This window comes from Spea bombifrons, chromosome 3 (assembly GCF_027358695.1).
Source record: "Spea bombifrons isolate aSpeBom1 chromosome 3, aSpeBom1.2.pri, whole genome shotgun sequence".
Classification (NCBI taxonomy): domain Eukaryota; kingdom Metazoa; phylum Chordata; class Amphibia; order Anura; family Pelobatidae; genus Spea; species Spea bombifrons.
This window is the reverse complement of record NC_071089.1, coordinates 91,850,645-91,868,552: the sequence shown is the minus strand read 5'-3', so window position 1 is coordinate 91,868,552 and position 17,908 is coordinate 91,850,645. Positions and strand designations below refer to the sequence as shown.

At 38.5% G+C, this 17,908-nt stretch overlaps 1 protein-coding gene across 1 annotated transcript in view; it reads right to left on the bottom strand.

The window, feature by feature from the left end:
• Nucleotides 1-16,002, bottom strand: part of SPTSSB (serine palmitoyltransferase small subunit B) — a 221,912-nt gene extending 205,910 nt beyond the window's left edge. The window contains exon 1 of the mRNA XM_053459554.1: nt 15,551-16,002. Coding sequence (XP_053315529.1) covers nt 15,723-15,965 — 243 coding nt within the window. The 5' untranslated portion in view covers nt 15,966-16,002 and the 3' untranslated portion in view covers nt 15,551-15,722. The remainder of the gene's footprint in view (nt 1-15,550) is intronic.
• Between the last annotated feature and the right edge of the window lie 1,906 nt (nt 16,003-17,908).

Below are 17,908 nucleotides of genomic sequence, written 5' to 3'. Positions count from 1 at the left end.
CCCGTATGCCAGAAATAAAACGTATAATCTTTGTTTTCTTTAAAACTGATATGCCATGACAGATATCTGCATCAAGAAGACTAGAATTAGAGCGCACATGCCTAGCAGCTGCAAACACTCTAGCAGTGTGGAATGTATGTGTACCCTAAACCTATTGGTATTTTCACAAACCTGCAGATATTGTATGACTATTTTCCATTATCTCTTAAAGTTCATTGATATATCAGGTCTTTATCAGTAGGTCATTGCTCCATGCATTACAAAAAAAATAAACTGTACAGCTAAAATCGGCCCTATGGATTGGAGATAAAGGTCAAAACTTTGATTAAATGGACAATTTTGGCTGGTCTGGTATCAAAAAAGGTACCTCACGGGTGGAACATTAGCGACGAGTAAATACAGAACTCTTGAGAATCAAGACTGGTGTTTTTGTTCAATGCTTGTCAACAGAAATTGTCAAAGGCTTTCAGCATAACTCGATTAATTAGTTGAAACTGCCTATAGCTTGTGCAATTATTTAAAGATAACTAAACTAACTCACTGGAAGCTGAGATCTTTGTCTCGGAGTGCCAGAACCAGTCTTATCTGATCAATTTCTAAATCTAGTCTTAATCCCCCTTGAAACAATCAGCACTGGACAATCTAATATCTCAAACAGCCTCACCCATCATTGGTGCGTATCAAAGTGCGTCTGTTTACTTCCTGCATAGCTTAAATAATTGAACTCAGGGAGCGAGAAATTGTTCCCGTTGAAATTTATGGGAGCTTCTAATGCGTTTGCATGGAGGGTTCCCTGGAAACCTTACGGGAGTGAACTGCTGAGAGCTGATGCTGTATATCTTGTCTATGCATAGTACTGAGCAGGAGATTATTTTGTCCAATAAGTTAATAGGGAGGAAAAAAAAACCAGATCCTGTAAAAAAGGAAAGTTAAGATTTGTTTTAATACAATATTAGTAATAATACAATATATTTCTTAAACTGATTTGTAAAAACAACTGCACAGGTTCATTTAGTGTATTGCAATTGTAGGAATTATATAAAACATAGAATTTGGAAAAGTGATACATCTGTTTGAGTCTTGCATGGGATGCCTGTTTGCCCACCGATACATACCATATAAACCGATCAGCCATCACATTATGACCACCTGCAAACTATTGTGTGGGTCCCCCCTTTGCCACCAAAACAGCCCTGACCCGTCGAAGCATGGACTCCACTAGACCTCTGAAGATGTGCTGTGGTATCTGGCACTAAGACGTTTATTTGTCCAGTAAGACCTCATTTAAGTCCAGTAAGTTTTGAGCTGGGGCCTCCATGGATGCATCCTTTGCCATGTGTTCTCCAGGTAAGCAACACACAGGATTTACGTGAGAAAAAATTAAGAAAATGTGATTCATCAGACCAGGCCACCTTCTTCCATTGCTCTGTGGCCCTGTTCTTATGCTTACATGCCCATTTTAGGCACTTTCGGCAGTGGACAGGGGTTAGCATGGGCACCCTGACTGGTCTGCGTCCACACAGCCACATACGCAACAAACTGGGTATTCCATCAGAACCAGCATTAACTTTTTCAGCAATTTGAGCTACAGTAGCTCATCTATTGGATTTGACCACATGTGCCAGCCTTGGTCACCCATGACCCTGTCATCGGTTCACTGCTTTTCCTTCCTTGAACCATTTTTGACCACTGCAGACCGGGAGCACCCCACAAGAGCTGCAGTTTTGGAGATGCTCTGGCCCGGTCGAAATGTTCACTTAATGCCTCATATTTCCCACCCAATGACAGGTGCCATGATAAACAATATTATCAGTGTTATTAACTTAACCTGTCAGTGGCCATAATGTTATACCATAACCATAATGCAGTTATATGACAATAGGCAATGAGAGCCTAATGCTTAAAATAAGGGTGCATTCAGAGCTGGATTTCATATCGCTTCAACCCTGGGCAAGCATTTATTCGCCCCCCCACTTCCTGGCATACAATGACTCCAACAAAAACAAAAATTACTTTCCACACTGACTCTACAGATTAGGAGGAGACTGTCAAAGTCAGCGCAGTCTTCCATCCTTCTGACCCTAATATGACTCCACCTGAGATGTCCTCACACCACACGCACAGGGCATGGGAGGAGCACAATACTATGCAGATAGCGTAGCAAATGAAAGGTGTGAGTGAGGTGACCGTGACCTGAACAAGGGGCAAGTCGTGATCAGGGCTGGCTTTAGATGTTGTTGCTTTCCAGTGCCTCCATTGTAATAGTGTCATGGAATCTGCTTGTACTTCATAGGTAAATTAAATATAATGTATTTGTAACACACATTCATACACAAGTTGTTTTTAACTCCCTCGTCTGAAAAACTAAAAAGCACTATTTTCTGCTCCCATTGCAATGCAGAAAGGGGCTTGTTGTACCCTTATTGGCACAGATCAGCATGCTACTTCTCCTTTGTGTTGCTCAGACCCTCAGAGAGATGAGCACCAAGTTATTACATCGTATCAAAACGTTCCTTAGAAGGCAGCATACTAAGAGGGAGAAGTAACAAACAGAGGTTGCACTCTTGCCTCTTCTGAGATCTCAGATCTCCCTAAATCGCCTTCCCACCTGTTTTAGAATGTTGCCGGGACTGATGCATCCCATGCCCCAATCTCAGTGTACTACTGGCTTTGCATATGATGTGTCATGTAGCTCAAGGAAAGAAAGGTAATATTAGTTCAAGATGCCATTTAAAGATTGCTACCTTCGTTATATAATATTTATACTCACATGTGGGCTTGTAGGTGTGGTGACTGGGTGTAGTGCACTATATTTGCTGTGTAGTTTGCAGTGGTTTGGACATGTTGATAATGTAGGGGTGTTTTCTGGGTGTAGTGCACTATTTGTGTTGTGTTGTTCTTTTTTATGCATCCTGTACATTACACAAAAGCACAACCTAGCCTTGCGTTTAACATTGTTGACTCGAAAATGGATATAGCTATATTGGTCCAAGAGAAAAGGGGGTCTTCAGTTAATGGTGATACATTTAAGGTCCCGAAAGCTCATTTTCTATGTTAGCTCAATAAAAAGTGAAGATTGCACAGAACAAAAACAGAATGCTGAAGAGGTGACACAATACTCCATTCCATTTATACTTTACACACAAAGTCCTATCTTTTGTTGTGATGGATGTGGCAATAAAAGTACTAAATTCATGTTTGTTGTGCTTGTTTTAAATGACAAACTTTGTGATTAAAGGCTCATGATCTTCATGAACATTCTTTTGACAGGGCCATGGTGTTTGATTATTGAATTTGTCTGTTGGCTAAAACTTGGCTTCAAATGCCATAACAGCAAAGTAGCTGAAAGAAACCACTAGCATCCATTCTGAAGGCCTGGCTACAACTCTCAATATCTGCACTGGCTCAAAATAACAGATAGTGGACCCCTTTCATATAACATCATTTGTATTTTAAACCAGTGCTTCACAATGTGAAGAAGAGAGAAAAAATGAACTGTGCCATCGTGACTGTTAAGGGCCATGATGAGCTTCCCAGATTCAGATTCCCCAATCCTCATCTTCTGATGTTGCACTGTCCGAAGAGATATGCACCTCTTTTCTTTCCTACTCTGAAGGTCTGCAGCCCCTAGGCCACAAAGTTGAAGGCCTTAAAGGAGAGGCCTGGGCCAGAGGCTGCATAGGTTTCTACTTACGCATGTGTATAATTGGGGGTGTCATGCGGAGCAAGCTTCCCCAGGTCCCATTAGATAGAACTTATAATTAATTCTGCCTTACCTAACTTTGGTCTGACAATGATCTCAGTTATGCCTCTGTACCTCTTCCTTTGGAGCTTTGGGTCTGAATTTACTGATGGTGAGGTGGTATAATCCTAGAAGCTGTTCACTGCTACTTGCTATTCTTATGCCATTCAGTATCTACATAATATGTGTTCATTGTTTTTGAAAAATGAATATTTTGGCAACACACAAAGCCGTTCCAACATCCCTAGTATTACCCAATTTCTGGGATATCCATCAACTGTCTTGCTGCTGCCTCAAACAAAGACACATAACACCCTGTCTTTTCTCCAACATGCTTTCCTCCTGAAATCATTATTACATCCACTGTCATTCCACTGTCAGCCCAGCTAAAACCCATTCAAAAATGTATTTGATTGAAATATCCTGAACTGCAAATTCTCTATTCCCTAGACGACAAAGTTTTAAGCATCAGCTTTTTTATTATTGTGGAAAGATGCGGCAGCCGCAGGTTTATTTAGCACACTGGAAAATTTTTTGAAAAAGGTAGCAAATAAAGTATGTATATAGACTTTTATTTAATAAGCGCTAGTATAAATTGTTATAAAAAAAATTTACACAAAAAATCAGAGAGATATAACAGGGTAAGGCATTTATAATTCAAAAAATATTGTCATTTTTACAGCTTATTTATAATTTTTTTTGCATGCATGGTGTGACTTTTAGAGCTGCAGAACGCCAAAGCTTTAAAGTCCTTTTTTATACTTTTGTATTGTGGCATTTAGTAGGAGAAATCAATACTAGGGGTACTTGGTTGGGAAAAGCATTCATAAAACACACATTTCCGTGGACATAGTGGGATGAACCTGCTTTTTTAAAAGGAATCTGGAACATTTTTAAAACTTAGTCCTGCTTTTTTCACACAAACAAACAATTTTTATTAACAAATCTCCGGGTTTGCTTAATGACTTAATTTAGGTATTGATGTGCTGCTGGTGCTTCTGTACATATGAATGTAACACGACTCACTCATTGAGAAAAACAATTCTGCAAACCCTGAGGGCGACCCTGGCCCCACTAATGTGCATGGATTTGAATTCACTGCATGCTAGTCTCCATTAAATTCCTAGGTAATCATACAATATATGAGCAAAAGTATGTTGACACCTGACCATCACATTTATAAATTATTCCAAAACCATTGGCATTAATATGGAGTTGTCCCTCTTTGTGGTTATAACAGCCTCCACTTTAATGAGAAGGCATTCCACAAGAGTCTAGAGCGTGTCTGTGGGAATTTGTGCCCTTTACAGCATTTTTGAGATCAGGCACTGATGAGGAGAAGGCCAGGCTCGCAGTCAGCATTGCAATTCATCCCAAATGTGTTATGTAGGGTTAAGGTCAGGGCTCTGTGCAGGTCACTCAAGTTCCTCTACACCAAACTCATCAAATCATGTCTTTATGGAACTTGCTTTGTGCACAGAGGCAGAGTCGTGCTGGAACAGGTCAAACTGGTGCCATAGAGTCGAAAGCATACAATTTTCCAAAATGTGTGTGCTGTAGCAATGGCATTACCTTTTACTTGGACTAAGGCACCTAGCCCAAACCCTGTAAAACAGCTCCAGACCATTATCCCTCCTCCATCAAACTTCACAGTAGGCACTATGAATCAGGTAGTAATTTCCTGGCATAACTCCAGAAAACATGCCACTGTCCGGGAACAATGTGCCGACGCTAATCATTGAGCATAGTTTGGCTTATGTGCAGCTGCTTGGCCATGAAACACACGGTGCTTGTGCTGATGTTTCTTCCAAGAGCAGTTTGGAACTCAATAGTGAGTGATTCTACAGAGGACAGTTGATTTTTTTTACGTGCTCTCTCAGCCACTCTGTGAGTGGGCATCGTAAACTGCCTCGTAGCTAAGCTGTTGTTACTTCTAGAGGCTTTTATTTCGCAATAATAGCATTTATAGTGGATAGTGACATATCTAACAGGCCAGGAACTGACTTGTAGAAAAGATGGCATTCCATGATACTGCCATGTTTAAAGTCACTGAACTCTTCAGTACGACCCATACTACTGCCGATATCTGTCCACGGAAATGGTATGTTTGCAGGCAACGGTGGAGCATGGTGGAGGTTTCTTGCAAGTTTGGGGCTGCATTTCTGCAAATGGATTTGGGGATTTGGTCAGAATTAATGGTCTCCTTTATGCAGAGCAGTACAGGCAGATACTAATCCATCATGTAATACCCTCATGGAGGTATCTGATTGGCCTGACATTTATTCTGCAGGACTCCAAAAATACAGCCAAAGTCATTAAGAACTATCTTTACAGCAAAGAAGAACAAGGGGTCCTGGAAGTGATGGTATGGCCCCCACAGTTGCCCCACAGATGCTCAATAGGGTTTAGGTCTGGAGACATGCTTGGCCAGTCCATCACCTTTACCCTCGGCTTCTTCAACAAGGCAGTGGTCATCTTAGAGGTGTGTTTGGGGTCGTATATATATATATATATAATACTCACATTTATCCTTATTTTAAAACACTTAGAGAGTGGCTATGTATAATTCATATGTACAAAATATGTTTATTTGCAAACTTAGACCTAAGTTTATTGTGTGTAGAATACATGGCTGCATGTTTTCACATTTTATCCTCCATCTTATAGAATATGACAGGCTGGTTATAGTTTATTTGAATCTGGTTTTTGGTTAGTGACCGTAATTTGGATTCAAGCTTTATTTTAATTATCTGACACTAACCAAGGATTGTATTTGATATTTAATTTCATATATATGAGCTTTTATCTTGTTGTATCTGCCCGGATCCCAGTTTGCTTTTCTTAATACAATATCATGTAAGAATTTTACTTTAAAGGGTATTTAAAGTAGCAAAATAAAAATTCATTGTTCTGTAACATGTTTCATTTTTTTTTTTCAAAAGGGTTAACAGAAGAATACATGTCAATTTTTGTGGGAGGAGACATTTCTTCCTAGAACAAAGTGTACGTGAAAAACTATAAAGACCCAAGACATGTAGACAGATATTTCATAGTTTCTCAAGCAATGTGGCATGTCAGAAGTATTTGTGTAACATATTCATTGGGGGATGTTTGCGGGTGTGGGTGGTATTTGTGTCTTTTTAAAGCTCACATTTTTTATTGTGTTGATCTTGGCATGTTACTATGCTGTTGTTCAGGACGCCAGCAAGTAAAGCTACAGATAAGCGTAATCTGAGATGCGGTTTAAAAATGCAGATAATGGAATGCTTGTACTTCCAGTTGTTTTTTTTAAATCCAGTATTTCTAGAAATTTTAGAAAGGTTATGCAAGTTTAATCAGACCTTGTCATCAAACAACAATGAGTTCATCTTGTATAGCACCCATTATCATTTTCAGAATTTCTTTAGGACAGACAAAAGAAATCAATAGCTTTTAGCTGTGCTTAATTTACGGCTCTCATGATCCTTATCAAATAGTGTTTTGCCATTGGGTGAGGATCATGGGAGCTCAAGGACAGGTGGAGTAGAGAAGGGCGGTGACTGTTGGATTTCCCTTGGGTGGCATTTGGACTCAAGGGTGGTTAAGAGAGGTGTGTTGGGTATTAAAAAATATATAAATATAGATATATATATGTATATCTATCTATCTTTTTTTCTTGTTATCTATTTATAACATCATAGCTATTTAATGCCATTGTGGTTTATGTTGTGCTGGGGACTGACTTAGATCAGCTGGCCCATGCCCCCACTGTCTAAAAGAAGCAGGACAGTGCCCTAAAATTGGGACCCTTGGGGTATATGTTTTGTGAGATTAAATAATGGGCAACACTTAATCACAGCATCAAACCGCATATAAATCACCTGCAAAAGTATTAGAATGCGGTGCCATGTATTTATCACACACATGAAATATCATACATTTATGTGTATTGTAAGCACAAGTTTCCAGTGGTAGCCAATTACCCATGCCTGGGGTTCCAGATAAGGAGAGCTGGGTGTAGGCTCAGAGAACAAAGTGATTGGAGCGAAGGGAACCTGTTTTGTTTCGATTGATTTTAGGCAGATTCATTTCCTACTGCTAAATTTCATTTTATTTCTGTAAATGAGATGTTTGAAGAAATGAGATGTTTCATTTTTACAGTTTCCCAGACATGAAAGTTAATAAGGAACAAATGATCCATTCATACGTCTAATGTCTCTAATATGTGTCTGATGCAGCTATTCTGTTGAAACACTTAGTTCACTAGGGAGGTGTAGAAACACAGGTTTATCGCATACCCTACCCTATTTCTGACCATCAGCTGAGTGTACTTGGGTATTACTTAATATCTTAACTGCTAATGTAACTTATCTGTATAATAGGTGGCGCCTCCAGATACTAAGGCTAAACCTCCAGCGAAATGCCAACAACATACTTTAGTAATGCAATAGTACAGCAACACTCAATAATACGTAAACAGACACACAACATTATGTTGAGTAAATCACAGTCCTATTACTTACATTGTTTGTTGGTATTTAACATTTCAAAAAAAAACAAAAACGCTTTAACAAAACAAATGCTTTAATAAAAGGAAAACTGTAGTTGTCTCCAAGGAAGCACAGATTAAGGAAAAAGCGGACACACTGTGTGCCCTCTTATCTTGTGGATATTCTATTTGTTCTAAGTCTGTTTGCCTCCTGGAGAATAATAGCTTTACAAAAAAAATGCAAGCAGGTAGTTAAGAAACAAATGGATTGTAATGTAATCTTGTTAAACATTGTAACAATATATGTGGTTATTTTAGTTTCCTTATCTGTTAATTGTTTTAGGATTGCATCATGTTTTTAGTATCCTGTAGATTATCTTCCTAGTCTTTTGATACAGTGTGTTTGCTCTCAAATACAAAAGGAAATTACATTGAAACTATACTATATGATCAAAAGTATTGGTGTAAGTATTGACCATTACACCAACATGAACTTTTATGACATTGCATTCCAAATACATAGACATTAATATGAAGTTGCCCCTCCCTTTGCATCTATAACAGCGTCCACTCTTTTTGGAAGGCTTTCCACAAGATTTGAGTGTTTCTATTCATCCGGTAGACCATTTACGAGGTCAGGCACTGATGTTGGACGAGAAGACCTGGCTCGCAATCTACATTCCAATTTACCCCAAAGGTGTTCGATTAGGCTGACATCAGGGCTCTGTGCGGGCCAGTCAAGTTCTTCCACTCCAAACATATCCAACCATGTCTTCATGGACCTTGTTTTGTGCACTGGGCACAGTCATGCTGGAATAAAATACATTGTCCAAAATTTCTGGTATGTCTCCAGGCTTCAGCACACAAAGACATTTTGGACAACGCTATGCTTCTAGCTTTGTAGGGACATCTTGGGGAAGGCTCTTTTCTAGTCCCTGTTGGCGTAATTGTCTGGTGTCCCAATACTTTTGTTCATATAGTGTATCCCAAGACAAAATATGATGACATAAAAGGGACACGTTTCACCCTCAGTGGACCACGACCATCTAGAAGATATGGAATAGAAGGGATAGGCAAACTGTTCTACTTACGTCTCCTTTTATGTCAAACAACACAATTAATGTAAATCACAATAAACTTGTAATCCTTCAGAAAGGTATGGTCATTATTGCTAAAATTATCTGTATTAAAATACTGTTGTTCAACTCCACTGATATATAGTAAGGCTTGTTAGGCCCTGTGTTATGCATAATTAAATCAGATTTTGTTTTCCATCTCCTCTCCCTTTACATTTTGCACCATGTAGGGGAAAAAGCAGCCCATCTTGCTGGAGAAACCTATAAAAAATATAGCAGAGGACAAGTAAGAGAGGTGCACGGGATGTCCAATAGCCTATTGTTCATAAATTAACAACAGAAGGAAAATAATTAAAAATGTTTATTAAAGGTACATATTTCATTAGAAAGTAGATCAAAGTATTTCAACTGCAGTATTGTAACTATAATGTTGAGAGATGGATACATGGATTACAGAACCCAAATTTGAAAGCAGGGTTTTCACCTACGACAGTACTCTTTCCCATTCAATTAACCTTTAGGGTAATCAACCACCAGGATTTGCCACCAACCACCCACAGCATACCTGGGATTGAGGGGATTCTGGAGACGATTAAGATTGCATATCACAATAGCCCTGATGAGAGTGGTACAAATGGATAGGTATCTATTTATTCAAGGCACCTATTGTCTATTGTACTGACTTTCACATTTTATTCAATCATAAAAACTTGAGAACATACGTCATGTAAAGTAAACATTTTAACGGGGGGTGTGTACGTGTGTCCCTGGCATCTGTTGTAGGTGTTGTTCTTTGTAAAATTTTCAGGGCCAGACTTCCCCCTAGGAAGACTAGACATGTGTCTAGGGCACCGTGTCTCTAAGGAAGTAAACAGGTGGGTTTAATGGCACCAATCCCCGCCCAGTTCCAACCCATTTAGTATGTATGTCTATAATAATAAAATTTAATTTATTTTTCATTTTTTCTTGTATCTAGAGATGCTTGCAGAACTTCGCCTTTGTATGCACTCACAAACACGTTTTTCAAGTTCAAGGTGCTCAGTCTGCTTTGTTTGCTTCTTGCAAAAACAAAAGCATCCTAACATGTATATTTTTAGCTAAACTGGTGTTTTTTATTCATTAATCTGTAAAAAGGATAAATTTCATTCCTTCAATTTTCAGAAATGAGTTGCTATGTTAGTGGCATTATTTTAATGAGCAATTTTTCTGCCTTGGCTCATAATTACGCAGCCAGCACGATACAACTGACTTCTTTGCTAGACACAAGCTGGTTCGCAATGTGATATCGTTGGCCTTGATCAATCTAATTTAGTGTGACCCACCCGTGCTCTAAATCTTCACATAACTATTAACAAGGCAAGAGCATAGCTTGAAATTTCTAATCACATTTGAAAATGGCAATTAGGTTGTAAAATACGTTAGATTAGCTGTTTTGTGGATTTAAATACAATTGTGAAATATCTGCACCAGCAGAGCCCATCTAGTGGCTAACCAGCTGCTGATGGCCTGAAACAACATTCATTATCATGTCACATTATGTTAATGGTATCTGCAGTTAACCGCTAGAGAGAGGAGAATAACTATTCAAAGGTAAAGGCTATGCATAGGCTTGGCTAGATATCCTTGAAAAATAAAGCTATTAATAAATATTACTATATTGGAGAAAAATAGATGACCAAGAAAGCATTCATGAAGCCTCTCCTCAGATGCAGGTGAGTTTCAGTTAGCCTAATCTGGGAAATTCCCTGGGGTGGTGATGTAGAGATGGAGATTATAGATCTATAGGATAGTCATTCACCGTAGGTGGTAAAGGCCACTAGAGCAAGGGAATTTAGCGATGCTGAGTTTGTAGAATTCTATCCTGCAGAAAAAAACAAACCTGAAAACAGCACAAGGTAGCACAGAGGATACTTGCTTGGATACAGTATCTCAGAATTTCACCTAATATTACATAAAGTATTATATTAATATTACGTCTGGCCCCTAACGTAATGGGCGTAGCCTGCTTGAAAATGGATTGTAAGACGTAAGCAGCCAGAGCTACCACTAGGCCTCTTCCTCAAAATGAGTTCTAGTTCATACCTCAGAAATGTTCAGGGTCCCCTGGACGTGAAAGCTGAGCTGTGTACCTCTGCTGGACACAACGTACATGAAACATCCTCTATCCTTCCAAGACCTTACCGTACAAAGAATCGGGAAAAAGAAACCTTCCATGAACTGCGTGACTGAATCCGTGTAATAGAAGTCTTGCTTTTCCTTTTTTTTTTTTCTACAGAACAGTAGCCGAAGGAAGGTTGTAATTACAAGTAACAGTAGATTGAGCAACTGATTATGTGATTCCTGAACAAACTATTTCCTGTACAAGCCATTAAAAAAGCTTCATATGAACAACAGTAGAATTCATTCCCTATGAATAACAGTGTTGTCTTTTGTATTTCTGTTGGTTTTGTTAACGTGGGATGGATATCTTCCTGCAGTATGCTGGGTGCTGTCTGGATCATGGACATTAGGCATTGGTATACTGTTACCTTTTCAATCCCTTTCATTAGAGAGACAATATAACGTTCACATAACCCGTTCATTATCTACACCATGACCATGTTACATGCGGCGGTAACATTCAGCGAATGCCATTCATCTAACATTTGTTTGGCATGTTTTAGCAGCCAACGTAACCAACTACTAGTAAGAAATTAGACCGCTACCAAGTAAAAGGTGACAATTTAATAGAAAAATTATAAATATATTTGGCCAGTGGGAAACTGCATGTTTTTTTTATTAAACCAATGACTACTGATACCAACTTCATATAAATTTAGTCTCAAAAGCATTAACGCTAAATTAGTAATGCTGTGAAATCTGCTGGCACACTGTAAATAAAGTGTAATGTGTCATGGTTTGACTTCATACTTAATAGGATGTAAGTTTGCACACGTAAGACCCTCTTCTCCTTACATACTGGTAACGTATGTGCCCATGTGATTAAAATATACATAATGAATCACGGAATTTGATTGCACTCTAGAAATACAGTTTAATTACGGTAATTAAAAAATAATATTGCAGTCCTCTGCCTTACACAACTTCTAAAGGTGAGAAGAAAACATTAGGTAAAACATTTAGTGATTTAATCTGAAAATGTGTTAAACGTAATGTTGCGTATTGGACCAAAATCACTGCAATGAAGCAGAAATAAATGCAATACTTTAAGGCTTGGCAGCGCTAGGGCTTTCGCATGGAGCAATAAGCTTTGTTATGGCTAATTTGAGTCTGATAATGGGCTTGAACAAAACCATAAACACAAATCTAATGGTCCTGCAATTACAACTGAATTAGGCGGCAGTTCATACAAAACAAAGGTGGGATACTATTTTTAACATTTTTTTTTTTTAGAAAGTAAGCTAATATACATTCACAAAGAGATAGGATAGGGGATAGCGAGAATGTTCCTCTTGTCTGGTAATATTTTCATATAACACACTTAAACCTTACATTGTATGACTGACAAACGCTGAGAAGTTGGATAGTGGGTTCTCTAAACAATTTTATAATTACTCTGAGAAGATTTTTCTAGTTCCTTGACCAACATTCATAGTGACAGAGTAAAATGTAACTTAAGCTTTAAATATCTATGATCTGACTGTGATCCCAGGCTATAACATCTGAAATAGGAACTTCTGATGCATCTCTACTTTCAAATGTTGTGTGTGTATTGAAAAGGCAAAACACATTGCTTAATTTTTTTCCTGTTTTTAATATATAGGCACACTACCTGTTTAAAAAACAATACCATAGTAAAAGAAAGTATATTTTACAGACATATTTACCCTCAGCCACCGACTCTGCATCATACACCAATCAGCCATAACATTATGACCACCTGTCTAATATTGTTTAGGTCCCCATTTTGCCACCAAAACAGCCCTGACACGTCGAGGCATGGACTCCACTAGACCTCTAAACCAGTGTGCTCTTACCCAGTCGTCTAGCCATCACAATTACGTCGCTCAGATCTATACGCTTGCCCATTTTTCCTGCTTCTAACACATCAAATAATGTTCACTTGCTGCCTAATATATCCCACCCACACACAGGTGCCTTGAAAAAGATTATCAGCGCTATCCTCTTCACCTGTCAGTGGTCATAATGTTATGGCTGATCGGTGTCATATGGTGTGGAGGACCTTCGAATGAAGTCTTCAGGGGCCAGCACAGGCCTCACTAGTGTAAATGGGCAGTTGGGGAAGATCTTCCCTGTAACTGGTCCATTGAGGAGTGGAACACCAGGGGGTCTGATTATTCAAGAGGCTGAGGGGTAGGTGGACTGCCACCTACTCTGTTTATGCCAGAATACATTGTGGTTTATAGAATTTATAACAGGATGAAGTTTTTGTAAAACTAATTTAGAATCCTAGCAAATTCTTGGTAAAGCAAGGGGAAGGCTGGCACCAAACCTACTTAGGAAATCATTGTTAATGTACTGTCAGGGTATTTGAGGGATTGCAGGGAAAGTTGAACATTTCAACTCCTGGAACCAACACATGTTCCCCTAAACACAACCCCTGCAAGCCAAGTAGCTGAGGCAGTGAAAGATGCAAATCCTGCAGAATCCATCCATACATTTGTAAGATGTTGTGCCTCTCTGCGGTTATTTGATTTTATTAAGTGCAAGCTTGTAGGAGCATTGCAATTTCAGCTTACACCCGCATTATCATGCATTAAGGGACAACCTAAAGTTAAATTATCCCACAATAAGGGTCAAGTTGGACCTGCAGAATGCATAGTTCAATCAGTAAGGTGCAATTTAATGTTAGAAAGCACACTACAGCCACCATACATGATAAGAACCTTGTATGATACATTTGGGCATACAGGATGCAGAAATTCATCACAATCCTCTATACATTTACTCAGCAGCCTCCCCCAGGTATTTTGCTTGATTGGATGTCTTCCATACTTATCACAAGCAAGCTAAAGTGAGGTGATTTGCAGGAAGTCTAATTAAACCCACCCAAACAAACAATTCCAGCTGCCAAAAGTAGTATGAACTGCAGAAAACAGGTGGAAGTCCTAAGACACCTGCCAGGAATAGCCTCTTAATACTCAATGAAGTTAATACGTCCTGAATGCAACTCTCCAGTAAAATGTGGATTTAATTAATAACCGTCAGTTTATCCAGTAGGCTGCCTTGGAGCTTTATGAAGAATGGGAACCCCATCATGACCTCGCCAACAAGCTAGTGTGAAGCAACAGAAAAACTATTCTTGTCAAGTAACCTTACTTTGTTTTTGGCTAAACAGTCTTAATATAAATTTGCATTCAATAGGAACAAAGCACATTCAACATGCTATCAAAAGGTGAAAAGTAAGCACACATATAATATATATATTATCTATAGGTTTGCTCATCCCATGTAGTTGGCCAGCCAACTATACACACACACACACCACAAGATGGAGATTACATCAGGACTTGATATAATGTATTTTATTAAAACATTGCAAGTATCATTGGTTGAGAAGTCATATACAGTACAAAAGATTATAGGTTTTTGGATAAGAGATCAGTTTGTAGCCACCCCTCTTTGACCACATCAGAGAAATGTGTCCTTGTGAGTAAAATCACAAAAACAGCCTTTAACCAACAGTGCTTTTCTTAAACAGATTTCCAGTTTGTTTAGTTTAAAGTTTTTTTTTTTTTGTTTTTTTTTTTATAAAAAGAGAAGGCTCAGACAAATCTTATTTTTACAAGGCACTACAGTATAAATATCCCCAAACAATAAGGGGGTCAAAGTGAACATTGGGTCCCAGCGCTTCCCTGAGCCACACATGATTTGTAGTTTCAAGGCTACAGAACAATTCATTTTTTTCATATTTTAGGATTTCCCACATGCAACTATAGGTACAGAAAAAAAAACACCAAGAAAGGGAAAGAAATTCTCTTCCATGTGCAATATCAATGCCGAGTTATATAGATTTAAATATGATCATGCATTTGCACATAGGGACAGATGTAGTAGTATTGTTAAATACGCATGGCCATCATGGTTACATCGTACTTGTTTGTAGCTAGTTTAATCAGGGTTTCTTCATATTACGTGTTAGTATACACACACATATATTATATAAAAGAAAGAAGTTTCATTAGATTAGTTGGTTTGTATACATGACAGAAATCACCAACATTTTGCAGGCTCTGCATAAACTGAAGACTGATAGGATTCAGTAATTAAAGTTTCTTTGCACTTGCGTGTGTATATATAAACAAGAGTTTGTCCTTTGTATCACTCCCACCCTCAGTTCTGTGCAGTTTTTCCTCCCCATCAGAGAGCAAGTCAAATTTCCACCCTCCATAGGTATTGCACATTTTCATGTTATGGACTTGTTGTGCTATCGGTCCATGTAAGAAACAGACGGACCCACTTTCGATGTGAATACTCAGCTCATAAGCGCGACTGTACTTTCATTATACCCTCCAAAGATCCCAGAGAAAAACTCCACTGCCAGGCGGACATGAATTGGAATGAAAACGTAAGAGCTGTAGATCATCATTGCAATGGCAGTCACTAGAACGGTGTTGAAAATAGATTGTTCCCAGGGCTCCAGGACATAGCTACAGGTTATCAGAAGGTATTGGTAATACAGCCAGGAAAGGTAATCCTTGATGTGTTTCACATCCATCCCTGCAAGGTATCTGCAACGCCAAGCCTGAAATAAAACACAGGATTTGTTATAATTTGAAAAAGGGATTGCAGCGATGGTTATATGGAGAAGCCAGTGGAGATTATAGTAGCAGCGTGCACATCCATGTCCAGTGCAGCGGGGAATGAGTGATCAGGCAGAGAGATGGGTACAGCATGATAAAAGTTGGGGGAGAGAGAGAAATAAGCAGATATATGGGGGAGTCAAAGTTTTGTTAAGGGGTCAGTAGATGAAGAGTAAGAAAAACTATTCTTGCTTTGTTATACGAAATGGACCGGAGTGGTGAAAGCCAGGAGTAGTGAGACTGATTAGAAGGGAGTTGCAATTAATATAGGGAACTGAGACAGTGGTACTGTAATCACCAAGAGACTGAAATGTTACATGTAAAGATTCCAGATCAAAATGGCTATGGTTATGGCAATAAAGCCTAACAGTTTAATTAAAGTGATGAACAACTCTCCACCCTAACCTCAGATGACCACTATACTTAAATATTTGCAAAGTTCTTAACTGTTCAAATGAGGTTTTTGGATGTACAAAAGAAACCTGAAAAACACGCTTCAGAACAAAAGGATTCCATCAGTGGGCATAGTCTTGGATTGCTACATTGGTTTCCAGGCATCTGGAGTTATCCCCCACACAACGCATGCTAACAAAGCTATCAGATTCATACAACAATACAGCTCATAAGCAATTGTTAGTAACAGACCTGGACTGCACGTACTAGGTGAAAAAAGAAAAGTCTCATAACTCAGTATCTTTCATCCTTACAAGATATCCTACATCAGGGGACATTTTGCCAAAAAAAGAAAACAGAAAAAACCAGAAAAACCCAAAATGTGATTTTTGACTACCTAGAGGATTTATTCACTAAACCAAACATTGTAGTTCAGTACAGGTAAACTATGCATTGTGTATAGTTATATTATTTATTTATTTGAACTAGACTCATGGTCTAAAAGATCCTAGAAGAAATTCCAACAGGTATCTTCTAATACTTCACAAACAGAAATACATAATCTAGAATAAGTAGTTTATGTCAATAGAAAAATGCAGTGGTTTATCTAATCCATACACAACCATTCTACCAAACATTTCAAATGTGGACCACCGCATTTCACCAATAATTGTCCTCTCTTACCACCTAAACACTTGATTTGGGTCACATACTAGAGACACTTTTCACTCATAGAATTGTTTGAAAGAGTCAATTTTTCATAAAATTGTATTTTTGACCAGTGAGAGGTTGGCAAGATGCCAGCTTGGAGGTCACATGGAGATGTTTGGCCTTAACTGTACACATTAACCTTGCTAGACAGAAAGCAGTTTTAAAAAATATTTCCAGTATAAAAAGAGAAAAAAAAAATAGTTTAAGAGATTACTTGAGATAAAATTAACTACTACTGCCCCCCCCCAAATAAAAATAACCCCACTTAGGTCAAATACTTATACTCGAGCTAATGTTAGATATTGATGTTCAAATGTTGTGTGAATAAACCTTGGGAATCTGGTAGTGTTAGGTAAGTTGACATTGAAAAACCTAGAGAGAAAAATTAAAAAGAACTTACCTGTTAACAGTGTATGAAGATGTACTCAAAAATCTCAAGGAACTGCAGAGTCCTAATCTTGAGAACCTAGAATAAGAAAATAACGTAGAGTGGTTCACCTACATCTCATAACACAAATCCTGACCACACAAACATTAACACCTGGTAGGAGGTGACAGAGATCATCAGGATGGCTGCATGAAACTAGAGTCCATCACTTGTAGGCTTACAGCAAAACAACCTGCCTTAGTGATTGTTACCATAGATGCTCAAAACGTAGACCTGTTGTCCTCTAAACTCAAACGGCCTCCCAATGTTTAAAGGGAGCATCATGAGCGAACCTTTTAAACTTAGACATCAATTAAGACAAACAAA